We start from the raw sequence: 16,640 nt of genomic DNA, 5'->3' as shown, positions 1-16,640 counted from the left end.
AAGGGGCAAATAGCAAATGTACACAGAGTAATAATTTTTCAAGGAGCCAAAAAGCAGAACTGCTCAAAGCTGGCTCTGCTTTGAGGTGTTGTAGCTGCTGACAGGGTCACTGAGATGATTGTCACCCATCTCAGCAAGCCTTAGTTCAACATTCCCCAATGTCACATCCCACAGGAGGTGGGGGGGCTTGGTGCCCATGGCATGTGATCGGTAGCTGATAAGAGAACACTGGAGCAGAATTCCATGAACAAAAACAAAAGCCTACTTATCTTCCATGGCAATATGTTCATGACCACATTAATCATTGTTCATATAAACATCTCCAGTTCTTGGCAAAAAATCAGACTTGGAGTTGTTTAGGTCCTGACTGATTTTCAAGGGAAGATGAGACACACAATACTCAACGTTTTGATGAGGTTACACACTCTAAGAAGGACTTTATGAATTAAGAGTTTCAAAATATTTTCCTGTTAGTAGTTTGGTGTTTGATTTCTTCCAGTCACATTTCATGGGCAATATCTTTATGTTTAAAGTAGTAACAGACTAACTACTGACACTTGCTATTAATTCCATTTCTCATATTTCAGGTAAAAGCATTCAATCTAGAACTCTTTCCACACATTTATTTGTATTAACACACTCAGATAGCATTTCTGAAATCCTTATCTGTAGGAACACAGATTTTTAGAAAAGAATAATGGAAATTGTCTAGAACAGGCTTTCTCAAACTTCAGTGTACACCCAAGTCAAATGGGACCTTGTTAAAATACAGTTTCTTAATTTTTTTTTTAAATTAATTAATTAATTTATTTATTTATGGCCGTGTTGGGTCTTCGTTTCTGTGCGAGGGTTTTCTCTAGTTGCGGCAAGCGGGGGCCCCTCTTAATCGCGGTGCGCGGGCCTCTCATTATCGTGGCCTCTCTTGTTGCGGAGCACAGGCTCCAGACGCTCAGGCTCAGTAGTTGTGGCTCACGGGCCTAGTTGCTCCGCGGTATGTGGGATCTTCCCAGACCAGGGCTCGAACCCACGTCCCCTGCATTGGCAGGCAGATTCTCAACCGCTGCGCCACCAGGGAAGCCCCCAGATTCTTTTTTTCAATTGAAGTATAGTTGATTTACAATATCATGTTAGTTTCAGATGTACAGCAAAATGATTCAGTTTTATATATATATATACACAGTTTTATATGTATATATAAAACTGAATCATTTTATATATATGTATATATATATTTTCTTTTTCAGATTCTTTTCTCTTATAGGTTATTACAAAATATTGAGTATAGTTCCCCGTGCTATACAGTAGGTCCTTGTTGGTTATCTATTTTATTTATAGTAGTGAGTACATGTTAATCCCAAACTCCTGATTTATCCCTCCCCGCCTTTAGTAACCATAAGTTTGTTTTCTGTGTCTGTTTTATATATAAGATCATTTGTATCATTTTTTTTTTTGTTTTCTGTTTTGTATATAAGCTCATTTGTATCATATTTTTTAGATCCCACATATAAGCGATATCATGATATTTGTCTTTCTCTGTCTGGCTTACTTCACTTAGTATGATCATCTCTAGGTCCAGCCATGTTGCTGCAAATGGCATTATTTCATTCTTTTTTATGTCTGAGTAATATTCCATTGTGTACATGTACCACATCTTCTTTATCCATTCCTCTGTTGATGGACATTTAGGTTGCTTCCATGTCTTGGCTATTGTAAACAGTGCTGCAATGAACAGTGGGGGTGCCTGTATCTTTTCTAATTATGGTTTTCTTCAGATATATGCTCAGGAGTGTGATTGCAAGATCATATGGTAGCTCTATTTTATTTTTTGTTTACCAGAATCTGGTAAAATGCAGATTCTGATTCAGTAGATCTAGAGTGAGTTTCTGCATTTCTAACGAGCTCCCAGACATTGCCGATATTGCTGGTCTGCGGAGAAACAGGGACCTAGAACATATTTCTGGATTCTCTTGCTTTTTCACTTGGTAGACAGAAGCCCCACGCTGATATAGCTGTCTGCTCCTAAAGTAGGGGAGATGCTGTTACAGTTGCCCTGCTAGTAGATTTTTCTTTCTGAGACAATTCTCAAATTGAAACTCTGCCTAACCATTTTCTAGACAAAATGCAACTAGATGAGAATCTATGTGCAAGTGCTCCCAGCGACTTAAGTTCAAATTTAGTTGTAAATTGATAGCGACTGCAGATTTAATTCCCATGTGTAACTTCAACACCAGAAAAGTGAGAATCTGAGGAACTGGATGGGAAATGCTTACAGTCCAAAAATACAGAAATGCCAGTGGAGAGGGAGTGGTGAGCAATAGAAGAGTTTCAAAAGAAAAATTATCGAACTCAACCAAAGCTCTGCAGGGTAGGATTTCACAGACCACACTAGTCGAGATGCTCGTAGCCAAACAGACCAAATAAATTAAGGCAATTCTGCGTTGGATTTCACGTTGCATTTCATTGCTGTTCTCTCTGGGATATGAAACTAGGAAGAGACATGTCTTCTGCAACACAGGCAACAAGCTTTTTCGAGATTGACCCACCAAACTGCCAATTTTAAACAAAGTTTAAAATCTCTCCAAGTGAGATTTTATAGTCATCTCCAGGTGACTGGCAGCAGAACACCTGCTGAAGTACCTGGCTATGGCTTTCAGCTGGCCCAGGATGACACATGGCATTGGACCGAGACCTGTCAATCCAAGAAGTCGTAGTTTTGAAATCGTTCTGTAATAAAATTGCGTGTAGCTAGCCACCCCACTCCCCAGCTTTATGTAGGCACAGTTAGTAAGAACATGCATAATAACATTTCTGGAATGTATTTTTAAAGGAAACTTGAAATGACTTAGAGTCATAGTCATTAATAGAACTTGCACTGAGGATGCAGAAGTATAATTATTAAATTTGCATATGCAAAGTGTGATGAAGTTTTATGGGACAAGTAGCAATACATTATAAATACAAAAAGAAATCATTGGCATATACTTCAGCTCTACGGTCATTGCTGATGTTTTGCAGGGGCAGTACTATTTCAGTCTTACAATTCATTTTAGAGAAATTCTAAATTCATTTAGAGAAGGAGAAAGAGTAGACATTTGCGTAGAAAAATAACTAGACCCACCTAAATGGGAGGGAAGTCCAAAAGGGAGGGGATATCTGTATGTGTACGGATGATTCTGTTGTGCAGTGGAGGCTAACACAACATTGTAAAGCAACCATACTCCAATAAAAATTAATTAAAAAAAAAAAGAAAAATAACTAGACCCTTAAGACTGATTTAATATAAGTGGATGAGGGAAAATGAGGGGTGGCTGAGAGAGGCAGCTGGCAAATAAGAGAAGGCAGTGCTCGTTTCCAAGGAAGAAGAAAAGGAAGGAACGTGAATGTCATTTGGTGGATTTAGTGTCAGACCTCAAGTAGGAATCGGTTGATTAATCAACGTTGTAGGCTGTGTTTCAGACAGGTCATGAAGATGATAAAGGGGTGATGGACTTATGTCAATTCCAGCTGGAAGCAGGACAAATTAGATTGTAAGAAACTTTTGATATGGTCTTGACCTACGATTGCAGGAAATTACCTTAGAAGAGTCAGCCAGCTCCTAGAGAATCTGTCCATGGGAGTTTTCAGATTAATGGGTGAAACTGTTAGATCAGTAAAAGATACAAAGTTATCATTTGTAGATAAAACCCAAATCTCGTGGAATCCAGGTTGAATATTACTTTGGATAACTGGGTTTTCTTGCACAATATTTATTCTAATAAACACAAAACAAAAAAAAAGCACACAATATAGCTGTTATCAAGTTATGTTATTGATCTTTTAGTCAATTTATTTATCTTTACAGATTTACCTTACGAACCACCCAGGAGATCAGCCTGGACCAGTCACGGCCACCCCACCCCCCAGTCGAAAGGTACAGTGTTGGTTCCCACTGCCTTGAATCCTCACATCACAAGGCAGTGGATAACTCTTGATGCAGTAATTGATAATTTCTGTAGCCAAACTATGCTTTTTCAACATACATTTGTCCCTTTGGCAACAAAGCGCAACTGATCTTTAAATGCAATGATTCTTTCTCTATTGGCATTATACCTATTTCTATAACAAAAAGAAATGAATGATGTAATATATCTCTATAACAAAAAGAAATGAATGATGTAATGAATGATGTAATGCATTTCTGGACAAATGCATGTCTCATAGGATGCTTGAGTACAGATTAAATACTGGGTGATTTCCTAATCTTGGCCATGTTTAAAGTATTCCGTACTTTATATTTTCCTGGTGGTTTCCCTTTATCTTTTTATTTTAGAGTTGATTCATTTTAATCTGTTTTGTAAACCATCTCAATTTTTTTTTTTAGTTTTGCAAAAAGTGGGGTAAAAATAAATGTTTAAAATAAGTTAAAGTGCCCTCGTTTTGCTACCACATTTACATTTGGTTTCATTAGAAAGGAAATTTTTTTCTTACCATGTTTCTTATTATAAGAGTAAGGCTATTATGTTAATAACTAAGGTAAATGATGGAATGATGATACAACAGCAGCAAAGTCTAGTAGCCAAATACAAGTTATAACTAATTGTCTCTTTGTTTTTCGGATCTTCAGCTGCTCAGCCATCTCCTTCCACAGTGCCCAAAACTGAAGACCAGCGTCCTCAGCTAGGTATGTTTCACAGAGCATCTTGGTGGCCATAAAAGAAGAAACGGGTTTAGCAGCATCTTTCTAAAATGTGTCACTTTCTAAGTTAAACTCATGTTCCTTTGTCTTCTTTAGGACTGCTCCATATGTAAAACAGGGACTAAATTATCAGTCTGCTCAACTGGGAATGACTCGAGATTTTGCTAAAACATTTCCAAAACCCATGCAATAAGTATGGAAAAAACATGCTGCGTGCACACAGGCAGCTTCTTTGCGGCCTAGCAATTCCTTGATTTTCACCTTCCAGGTCGCATACAGCAACATCAGCGTGTGTGCCAAGTCCAGTGCGGAAGCACAGTGGACGGGTGCTGCTGCTGGTGTGCTGAGCCGCACGGCCCACGCGGCCCTGGGCAGAATACATCCACCCTGTTTAAATCCTGGGATGGAGAGGGTGCTGGGCTAGGTGTTGGGAACCCTGGGCCAAATCTGAGCTCGGCTACCAGCTAGGAGACCTTTACTAAGAAGCATCACTGAGATCCATGTGACATCTTTTCTAATACAGGAAGTGGTGCTGGGGGACTTTGGCGTGGGGGACATTTTCAACTCTGAAATCTGGAAACACCAGCGGGTCAGCATTATTCCTGGAGCTACATCCTACCTGCTCACAACTATGTCTTTGGGATCTGACTTCTTTTCTTTTTGCTATAGATCCTTATCAGATTCTTGGACCCACAAGTAGCCGCCTTGCAAATCCAGGTGAGATACCGCTGATGATTTTGCTTTTACAAAGTTATCTTTTGGGCTGTAGCTATTTTGAAACTGAACTTGTATAGACAAGAAATCCCTTCCGCTGAACAAATTGAAGTTGTAGGTCTCACTGGACTGTTTGCCTAAGTGGAAAAAAATGGGTCGGGTTGTAAATTAAGATTTAGCTTCAGCAAAGAGCATCATTACCTAATCCAAACTGTATCCGTTTCCTAGGGCTGCTCTAACAAGGTACCACAGACTGGGGGTTTAGACATCGACATTTGTTGTCTCCTAGTTCTAGAGGACAGAAGTCCAAAATCAAGTGGTCAGGGTTATTTCCCTCTGTGGGCCATGAAAGAAGGATCTATTCCAGACCTCTCTCCTTGGCTTATAGATGGCCATCTTCTGCCTGTATCTCTTTACCTCCATATGTGTCTTTGTGTCCAAATTTCCCTTTTTCTAAGGACACCAGTCATATTGGATTAGAGCCCACTCAAATGATATTACTTTAACTTGATTACTTCTCTAAAGACCCTATTTCCAAATAGCGTCACATTCTGAGGTACTGGGCAAATCCAACATATGAATTTGGGGGGGAGGGCCACAATTCAACCCATGACACTAGCAGATAAAATAATATCTTTAAAAAAAAAGAACCATAATGACAACCACAAGACTTCAAATTTAGGATCATCTTCAGTGAACGGTCTATTTCTGAACTCAGGTGCCAGGAGAAAGTGCAGATTCTTAATTGGCCCATTTGTAACCTGTCCCTTGCCAAGGATTGTCACCTGTCACCACGCTTCAGTGCCAACCAAATTGTTTGATTTGATTGTATTCAGATCAGAACCAGCTGTGCTGGCATCCACTTCAGAAATTCACAGCATATGCTGCATATTCTCAACAGCAAATTCAGATGCCAAGATGTCATAGGCGTATTGCAAATACAAGCTGGAATGTATATTTCCTAAACATTGAGGCCAAAATGGGGTGAGAAATGGGAAAATTTAGGTTCAATCAGTGTACATCCCCACAGGGAATCTATACTTTTGAAAACATAAAATATCATCATTATTTGGCATCCACGTCTTTGACATTAAATTTTGATTAATGTTAACTAATTCAGCAAATATTTTTTAAGCAGCTTAGAAGTGAGAAAGGTCTGTTTTGTTTATTCCTCTACCCCTTGGGCCTAGACCAGGTGCTAAATAATTATTGGTTGAATAAATGAATGCAAGGACTAACAAGATACCATCCTTGACCCTCAAGGAGCTTCCATTCCAGTGGAGAAATGGACACAGGTTCACCCCAGCATCCACCTGGTGGCCACGTCTCCTGGGTCTTGGTCCGTCCTCCTGCCTATGCTCAGCTTTCTATTTGCAACTGCCTTTATAACCATTCACATAAAAACGGTTACTATGTTTTGAGATGATTATTATTAGTCAGGCTTCAGGAAGACTGATCTGGCAGCAGTGTTCAGGATAGATTAGAAAGGGGAACAGGACGGAAGCTGGAACACGCTGGGAAAGTTAATACAATAATGTGAAATAACAATTCAATAGCTTTCCCCCCACCCCTCCCCCATGTCATGCCTGGGCAAATGCCTGTCTCAGAACAGCCCTGGGAGGTCATTATCTTCATCCTACGGAAAAGGAATCAGAGGTCCAGACAAATTAGGTAACTTCTCCTGGGTCACACAGCCCATAAGAAGGGAAGCCAGGTTTGAACCCTGACTCTCTGTCTCCAAAATCTGCTTTTATTGACATCTTCTGGCTCTCCAGTGCCACTGAGTGAGCCTGGAAGAGGGAGGTCTTGGCGAATGAGGACCAAGAGGATAGAAAGAAACGATTTCCGTTCAGTTTAACAACTGTTCCAATGCTTGGGATGAGGCTGAGGTCAGGGATGAAGAGGAGGAACATGTCAAGCTGCGCCAAACAAAACCAAACCGACCTTTTCACCCACACAAATTGGTTAAGTGAAACGTAAGTCTGTGCCCATGTTGTCGCAGCTCAAAGGTGTGGCTTGGTTGGTGGCTTGGGGCCAAAGAGAGTTGCTGGCCCTTAAGCAGAGGGCTTAGTGTCTATTCACGCCGTGCCCAGCGGCCTGGGGTTGCCCACGGCGGGGAGAGGGACCTGGGACCGAGCAAGGAGGAGACTGCAGACCCATCACTGGCCTGGGAAAATGTCTTGGTACCTAAGAGGTCAGCAGCACCGGCATCGTAAGCGAAGACTGCACTTTATCCCGCTGAGGCTGTGCCCACTGGGCCCGGGGAAAGTGGCAACATCCAACTTGTGACTCAAAGATAAAGATTTCTTTTACTTAGTTTATAATGAATTAGGCCTTCTCTCCATCTCTCCTTAGGCTGTGTGTCAGTTACTTTCCTGTGGCCTTTCCCGCTAAAACCAGAATGTCTTATCATTCTATTAATGAGAATGCTTCCTCCTGTTTGATTCTAGTTTCCCAGTCTCTGATAAATAAATCCTTCACCACTTTAAACTGCTGCCTCTCCTCTTTTCACAATGCAGACGTTTTTTTAAACCATTTTAAATGGAAAGATGACATCATATAGTATGAATGCACAAGATGATAACAGCCTCGCAACATCTCCATCCAAAATATGAGTTTGGCGTGCACTTTGGACCGTATTTCTTCTGCCGAGAAGAGTGTGTCCCTGCATTATGATGTCCTGGATCAGATATTAGCGACATAGCCCCTTTATATCCCGTCAGAATGGTTGACCATTTAATGTGGCTTCTGTGATGAACAGAAATTGCTTTTCCGTGAAAGAGCTTTCTTGGGAACAAGAGTTCAGTAGCTCCCTCGGTGCTCACTGGATAGTCTTTAATGGTGGGCATGAAAGTGTAACCTGCTTCATGCAGAACCAGAGACCAGTTTTAGGGATGTTTTGCCATTGGTTAGGAGGTGGGAGTGGCCAGTCTTCTACTGGGAACCCACCGAGCTCCAGGCCCAGGGAAAGACTGGAGGAGACTGCAGAGGTGTGTGCAGAAACGAGGCCCAAAAGCAGTGTTGTTGTGCAGTGATTCAGCACCAAGGCCTAGAATCTGGGTTCCAACCCTTGCTGACCTTGGGCAAGATAAGTCACTCTACCTCTTTGGGCTCTAATTCCTCATCCCTACAATGGGCTATCACATGATTCTGGGGGGAGGGGGATTAAATAAACACATGGAAAATGTTCAGAATGATGCCTGGTACCAGTCAGCATTCAATGATGCTGGCCAGCCCTGAGAATACCACCATTCCCAGCTTTTGCCCGGCCAGCATGGGGTTTTTTGGGGGAAGGTGGTTGTCTTCCTTTGGCATCTCCTGGCTCTAGGCAAGGGATGTATCTTTCTTTAAACCCTGCTTTCCAGCTCAAACAAACCATGATAAGAGCACTCACATACCGAATTCATCCTCATAGTGATCCTACAAGATAGTACCACCATCTTGATAGTATTACTATCACCTGCGTTTTGCAGACGAGGACGCTGAGGCACGGAGAGCCGGGTGAGCTGCCCCACGTCCCATAAGTGGCAGAGCCAGGATTCACCTGCGACAGTGCCAACTCCAAAGGGCTGCTTCCGGCCACCATACTGCCCTGCCCCTCCCACCCCGCAACAAGTCCTGTCTGAGCCACAGACAAAGCCTTCCGTCTGAGACACATGCCTGCTGCCTTGATCCTAATGTGCTGAGGGGTCCAGGCTGTGCACATGGGTTTTTCTGCAGCACCTCCAGCTACTGTAGAAAGTAGCCCAAGTGATTGCCACCGTGGTGCTTGCTGCTTTAAAGACCCTCTCCGCTTTATTTACTGCTCTGTTCCTCCATCAGCTGGCTGCTGAGTGCCCTGCTTGGGGACACCCCTCCTACTTGACCCACAGCTGCTGAGTCACTCACAGCTGTGCTTTTCTCTGTGGTTTATAAACCGTTTAGATGTTTTGCCCTTTTTTGCTCGGTCTGTACCTCTTCACTAGTATGTTTCTCTTCTTTTCTTCTAATTGCATTCGGAGACCACTTTCCTCCCCAGAATGAAAGGATCGCCTTCTGTCTTCTTTGAAGCCACGCCCCACGCCCCTTCACCCCACTGGACTCTGCTATAGGTGGGCAGCCGACATCTTTGGGTCCCCCCCCCCCCGTCCTGCCTTTTTAGTTAATTACCTTGGACAAAACTAGGACAAAAGTAGCTACTCCTTACGGATGTTCCAAAGGAGGTTATCAGGATAGAGAGAGAAAATAGATATGAAGAGTTTTTCCGAAGAAGGTAATTCTTGAGGTGCAGGTGGTGAGTCTATTTGGGTGGAAGGTCTGGTCTTATAAGAGCTTCTCCTTCTACTTGTTGGTTTGGCCAGTGGAATACCCAAGCCACTCTTAGGCTTCCAAATCTTAGGCATTCGTGTTCTGGAATCCCTATTCTGTATTCTAAAATGTACCTTCAGTGCACAGTAAATGTTATTGTTTCGACAGTGAACGAAGAATTTAATAAATTGCTTTCGAATTAGTGGCCACGAGTAACTCGTTTAATTTACCACTGACTATAACTTCTCAGCAAACATTGTGCCCCCTTGAGGATTCTCGAACAGGGAGAAAATCTGCTGTAGACCGTGAACGCAGTGGATTTTGTCATATTAAATTTAACAAGTAACGAGCTTGACATAATGTTACATTTTATAACATCTACTTAAACATTAATTGATTTGCATTTATGGTTTTGTTCTCAGGTTCGGAAGCTGATGAGTTTTGTTTACAGGTGTCTTATTCCCATAGACTCTTGAAATGCTCAGAGGCCCGAACCCTGTGTACAAGGGCTGATGGGTAGAATCGTCTAGGGAGAAATTCCTCATCCATCCTCTGAACTTTGAATTTCTAGCCATGAATTTAGTTCCCTGACTTACTAGCTCTTCAGAAACAGGAGAGATGGGAAAACACTTTTGTACACTGGTTCTCTCCTATACATGTTTATAAAGGAAGTGGGTGAGGGACAAATTCCCAAGAGGCAATGCCAAGGCTTGAATAGATACCAAGTATAAGTTTGACTGTTTAGGAAGATCTGTGTATTTATACAAAATCTGTGGGATTGTTCTCTGTATGGGAGGAGGTTGACAGTGAATGTTTATTTTCAAACAACTCTATGTGTTTATATTGAAACATATGTTACACTGTTAAATCAAAAATCTATGTTTTTCCCTATTCCCAGGTCGTATATGGAATTTTTTTTCAAGTAGTAATCCTTTGGTTACAATATATATACTGAAACCATATGGTTTTCTCAAACTATTATTTGTATTTTTTAAATGCATATTAATGAAATGTTGGGGGCAAGAAAACTTGATTGAGAACAGTTTGAATATGTGGTCCCGAAAAAGCAAAGGCTTCCATTGCGATGAACTACAAGCTGTTAATACATTTCAAATGTGTTGCTAGACTGAAAATGCTAATTTTCCAGAACAAATTCAGAAAAGGCTGACCTTTCTCACGTTGCTATTGTATGGATAAATTCACAAACATATCCATTTCCATGTAGCCAACATGGAAACAAAGATTTATGAGTTGGACAATTTATATAGGGAGCTAGTGGGGAGGATTTAGAGAAAACACATTTATAATTGAGTTTTACATTTCCTCAATGCCCTGAATAGTCAACAGTTCCTTTAAAGATTTTATCATATCTACTGATACTTACTGATAGTATAATACAAGATAATCTTTTTGGTAATAAGCCCAAGGCAGTGCTTGGGAGTTTGGGAGGAAAGGCCTGCCTCATGTATCCATTTTCAAAGCTTCTAAAATCTGCTTAAAGCATCTTAGCTTCTCCTGGTACTCAGGCCCAGATACTCCTGGTACTTCGCCTCTCCTGGTACTTCTTCTGGTACTCCTGGTATGACTGTTGATATTTGCATGTTTCTGTCTTTTAGGGAGCCAGCAATCATCTTAAAGTATTGTAGCATAGAGTCTAGAATGGTGTGCCTGGATTTTTCTCTGAATTTAATAAAACCTAAAAGCCACATCTATAGGTCTCCAATGGGATCAAGAGAGTTCTGTGTCCACCCAGTCAAATGAGGTCCCATTGACTCTGTTGGAAGCCCCAAGAGGGCTTGCAATCACTCATTGTTACAGTTTTTTCTTTTGGAAACTCTGCTTAACACAATTGGCATTGCAACGCAGGGACAACACGTGGATTTCCGTTAAGATGCATTTGCCTAAATACTGGAAATGGGTGATCTGGTTTGAAACAGAGCCAACTTTTTTCTAAACTTCCTCATTTTGAGTGGGTTAATTCTGTTCTAGGAAAAGTTTTGACAGAATGGCTTTCTGCATGCCAGCCAAATGTTATGTTAGAAATAACGGTGTTTACTTCCATTCTCGATTTTTTTCCATAAACTTTTTGAAGTTCATTTCCTAAATCTGACTTTTATTATTTTACTTGACCTAGCCAGTATAAATGGTATTAAGTCATTATTGCCAGCCACATAACAGCACTTTCTGCCTCACAAAAGAGGAAAAGTAAGCCCTTCCACCCCCAAAACACAAAGTTGACTTGGCTATTCTTCTAAGGAAGTCAGAAATGGATGGAACAAACTTGAACTCTGACCTGTAGGAACTCTTTGCATTCCAGGAAGGACTTGGATCTGTAGATCAGGCTGGTAGTCACCAAGGATCATCATCTTAGGTCAGGTTCCTTAGACACAGAGCTTGGGCTAAGGATACTTGTGCAAGTGATTAACTAAGGGTATTTCTCAGGAGAGAGGGAGTGAGGACACAGGATCGGACAGGGGAAAGTGAAGGAAGCTTGTGGCCTTAGCTGGAACCCTGCTTTAGTCTGATCCCATGCGGAGCCCGGGGCATGACCAGCGTCACAGAACTGGTCCCTCTTCGAGGCAAGGGGGCCAGCCTCTGGTACCCTGTGTCAGCCCATCAGGCTGTGGGCTACCTGGGGGTGGATGAGGCAGCTCCTCTTCAGCCAAGGGCCATTCTCTGGAGACAAGCAGGGGGAGCTGGGGGACAAGAGTAGCCAGTACCCCAGCCGCTGAGGGATGGACGCCCAGCCTGGTAAAGGAACTCTGGGTGGGACACCACAGCCCCCTCTCCTATCGTTGAAGAAAGAACCCCTTTAGCTCAGATCCTGTTCTCACTGGGGTTTTCTTCTCTTCTCCCACCTCATCAGGTAGCGGGCAGATCCAGCTGTGGCAGTTCCTCCTGGAGCTCCTGTCAGACAGCTCGAACTCCAACTGCATCACCTGGGAGGGCACCAACGGGGAGTTCAAGATGACAGATCCGGATGAGGTGGCCCGGCGCTGGGGAGAACGGAAAAGCAAACCCAATATGAACTATGATAAACTCAGCCGGGCCCTCCGTTACTACTACGATAAAAACATCATGACCAAAGTCCACGGGAAGCGCTACGCCTACAAGTTTGACTTCCACGGGATCGCCCAGGCCCTGCAGCCCCACCCTCCAGAGTCCTCCCTGTACAAGTACCCCTCGGACCTCCCTTACATGGGCTCCTATCACACCCACCCGCAGAAGATGAACTTTGTGGCCCCCCACCCTCCAGCCCTCCCCGTGACATCGTCCAGTTTTTTTGCTGCCCCAAACCCATACTGGAATTCACCAACAGGAGGGATCTACCCTAACACTAGGCTCCCAGCCAGCCATATGCCTTCGCATCTGGGCACTTACTACTAAAGACCCGAGAGAGGCCTTTCCCAGCAACATGCAACCGCCAACCAATTGCCACAAGCTCTATCGGAGACCATGAATCAGAAGTGCCTCAAGAGGAATGAAAAAGCTTGACTGGGGCTGAGGGGGAGGAAGCCGGGGAAGAGATCCAGAGACTCTCAGTGGGAGGGAATTACTAAAATATTACTACAGAGATAAAGAGGATGCTACAAATGTAATGTACGTGGACAGATCATCTGTGGACCAACCTTGTAAAAGGCATTGTAAGTAGAAGCATGAAGTCATAAGGACGAAGTGCCAAAGAAAATGTTCTGAAGAAGTGTGTAAACCTTAGAGTAGCCTTTGGGATCCTGCTCATGCATTAAACTGGGATTAAACTCAAGCAATAGAGATAACACAGTCTGGACCTAACATGCCATTTCTAATGTCATTTGAAGGAAAAAAAAAAACTACCTGTATTTAAAAAGAGAAACATATCAACATAGAAAAAGAAGAAAAGAAAAGAGACTGTGGCCCATCAATGGACATTGATAGGGAACTCATCAGCACTTGCAGTTTTGGGCGAAATCAGATTCATTCCATTTGATGGAGAGCGGTCAGCTCTCTCCAACTGTGAAGACAACCCAAAGCTTCCAACTCCTTTACGATAGGACAGGAGCTCGGAGCCGAAGGGAGGGACTGAGAACATGTCTGGAGGGCAAGCGTGTGGGTGTAGACGGACGAGGCGGGAGAGGAGGAAGCAGAAGAGGAGGCAAGGACTGGGAAAGAAACTTCTCGAGCAGTAAAGACTGGACTTAGGACGGTGTCGGTTCTGCAGAGAATTGAGTCATGGAGACTTGAGGTTCCATTCGGTCAGTGTTGTACCAAATCCAGTGTTACGAGGAAGGACACAGCGTCACGGAGGCAGGGCAAGTAGTAGAATTCAGAAACAAAATCATGCATCTCTCTTTTTGTTTGTTTATCAACAGAAAAATTGTAACTGGAATTGTCTGATATTTAAAAGAAACATTCAGGACCTCATCCTTAGGTGGGGGCCCTGCTCTCCACAGGGTCAGGTAAGAGCTAGCCTTCTGGGCTACCGCGATCCGAAATCACCTAGGCATCGGGGCGAGGCGGGCTCCAGGTTTCCTTTTGAGTCGCGAACGCTGTGCGTTTGTCAGAATGAAGTATACAAGTCAATGTTTTTTTTTTTCCTTTTTATATAATAATTATATAACTTATGCATTTATACACTACGAGTTGATCTCGGCCAGCCAAAGATACACGACAAAAGGGACAATCAATGATCTAATGTGGCCTTGAACTTTAACTCTGTATGCTTAATGTTTACAATATGAAGTTATTAGTTCTTAGAATGCAGAATGTATGTAATAAAATAAGCTTGGCCTAGCATGGCAAATCAGATTTACACAGGAGTCTGCATTTGCACTTTTTTAGTGACTAAAGTTGCCTTTTAGAAACTCGTGCTGCAAGGGGTGGGTTTTGTGTTAGAATTCTCCTTTGTCCAGGAACTCGTGCAAGGGAGAGCCAAGCAAATGGCACGCTTGGCACGCAAACAGTGGCGGCCTCTCCGGGGCCTTGTTGCCAGCTGGAGCCGTCTGGAACAGAAGGACCAAAGGTTTTCATTTGGGAGCCTCCAGATTTAGACCCAGAATGGAAAGAGGCCTCTAAAGCTGGGGTTGTAATTGAGAAATTCCAGATCCACACCTAGTCACGAATCACCCTTAATTCCTGCTATAAAGCATCCATTGAACGGCAAACAAGCTATTGCTCTCCATGTAAACTGTATTATTGTTGATAAATAAAGCATCACAGATAGCAGCAATGGCTCACTCTAACGAGGCAAGGGACAGCTTCTAAATTTGCCATTTGGCTTCTCCATCAGAGGCTCTCACCAGGTAGACTGTGGCCTTGACCTTCCCACACCAGAATAATCTGGGTACCCTGGTTTGGGATTCACCAACCCTGAGCCTGACAGATGATCAGACACTGTTTATTTCTCTGATCCGAAGTCAATTCCCCTTGACATCTTTTCTCTCCTATGTGCCACAAAGGATGCCAGCCTTGGCCAAGGTTAAGGCAGTTCGAGAGCTAGGATGCAAGGACGTGTGAGAGGGGGCGAGCCTGAGCAGCTCCCTAGCCTGAGTCAGTTTCTGAATTGGCCCATCTCCTAGCTGTTTGGGGGCTTGTTTTGCACTCTGTAATCCTTTTGCGATGATTAAATGACGTTGCCAAACCTCTGTGCTCTGGATATTTTGGCAGTGGTCTCTAAAGCTGGTAGGATCCGATTACCAAAGCTGCAGACACTCGGCATTACTTGGATTAAAAGAAGTCCAACTATCCATCAATTACAGCAGCTTGGGAAGGGCCCACAAAGTGCCTGTATCTCCTTAGGGAAGACATAAATAAGTAAAAGCATAAAAGCTGGCAGCTGGGGTGACCCACACTGTTTTAATGGGAAAGATCAGTCAGTTTTATTTTGCAATGCAAAGTTGAAGCACACCTACATTCTGCATATAAATAGACATTTACTCGGATAATCACTCAATTCCCCTCTTTCAGGATTGTATCATGAACAAAATAATAAAAACAAGGCGTAATTCTCATTTTCAATTTTAACAGATGTTTTCAGTTAGGGTCCCACCTCCCCCTGCCATCCAGATTATTAGCAAACTTTATGACAAGCATGAGCAACTGGGATTATTTTGGATAACGTGATAATGCTGAGTTCTCCCAAATAAATAATTATTCAATTATATCTTAAAATAATGTTCACTCTCTGCTCCTGCAGAATCGAATTCCAAAGCAGTCTCCAGTTTGTATTCATAGTGACATCAAGAACCTTTTTCTCTCTGCTTTTCCCATCTCTCGGTTTGCCCTGATGTACACTCAAGATCCCTGCAGGATATCCCTTCTGCTGGCAAGAGATGGGCCCTCTTCTTGTTTTAAATAGTCTTTTGGGATTTGTACATGGTGGAATCTCTGCGGATTCCCAAATCTCAGTCAAGACTTCATTTTTCCTCCCAGTTTGATGTCCTTGCTATGTGACGGAGGGGTTCATGATGAAGCAACTTGTCAGGACTGGTGCAGGTAGAGGACTTTCTGCTCCTCCAAAGCACCTCTTCGCTGCTGCAGCCCCTGCCACCTGGGAACAAGGGTCTGGAGGGGCATGCCATGGATGCAAGATGCTGCAGGGACCACTGACACCTGGGATGTGGGGCGGTGATGGCAAATAGGGGAAACATGGAGATCCCGCAAGCCCCCGGATTGACCTGTAATCTATGGTTAAAGAAAAGAGCATCATGTTTATTGGTCTTCCATCATGCCACCCAAATAGAAGTTCTTGGATGACTACTTGGAGAATGAAAAAGATTTTGGACTGCTCAAAGGTATATCACATTCCATTCCTTCTTTTTATCTTAACCTTGGTTTAAAAAAATCTTGGTGAAATGTTTTCATGTCAAATGGGGAAAAGGTTGGCTATAGAAATCAAATATTAAAAATAACTGGAACCTCTTCATTTATCATAGAGCAATGGTGCTCAAAGTGGGGTCCCAGGGCCAGCAGTAGCCTCACCTGGGGA

General features: G+C 42.9%; 1 protein-coding gene across 5 annotated transcripts in view; it reads left to right on the top strand.

The window, feature by feature from the left end:
* Positions 1 to 15,293, top strand: part of ERG (ETS transcription factor ERG) — a 293,551-nt gene extending 278,258 nt beyond the window's left edge. For all 5 annotated transcript variants that reach the window (XM_082458823.1, XM_082458824.1, XM_082458827.1 and 2 more), the window contains 4 exons: positions 3,842 to 3,910; positions 4,604 to 4,660; positions 5,345 to 5,392; positions 12,543 to 15,293. In XM_082458823.1, the coding sequence (XP_082314949.1) occupies positions 3,842 to 3,910; positions 4,604 to 4,660; positions 5,345 to 5,392; positions 12,543 to 13,063 (695 nt within the window). In that variant the 3' untranslated portion in view covers positions 13,064 to 15,293. The remainder of the gene's footprint in view (positions 1 to 3,841; positions 3,911 to 4,603; positions 4,661 to 5,344; positions 5,393 to 12,542) is intronic.
* Positions 15,294 to 16,640: the final 1,347 nt, after the last annotated feature.

Source organism: Balaenoptera physalus (genome assembly GCF_965194825.1).
Source record: "Balaenoptera physalus genome assembly, chromosome: 4".
NCBI classification, from domain to species: domain Eukaryota; kingdom Metazoa; phylum Chordata; class Mammalia; order Artiodactyla; family Balaenopteridae; genus Balaenoptera; species Balaenoptera physalus.
The sequence above is the reverse complement of the archived record's forward strand: the minus strand, read 5'-3'. Positions and strand labels throughout refer to the sequence as shown.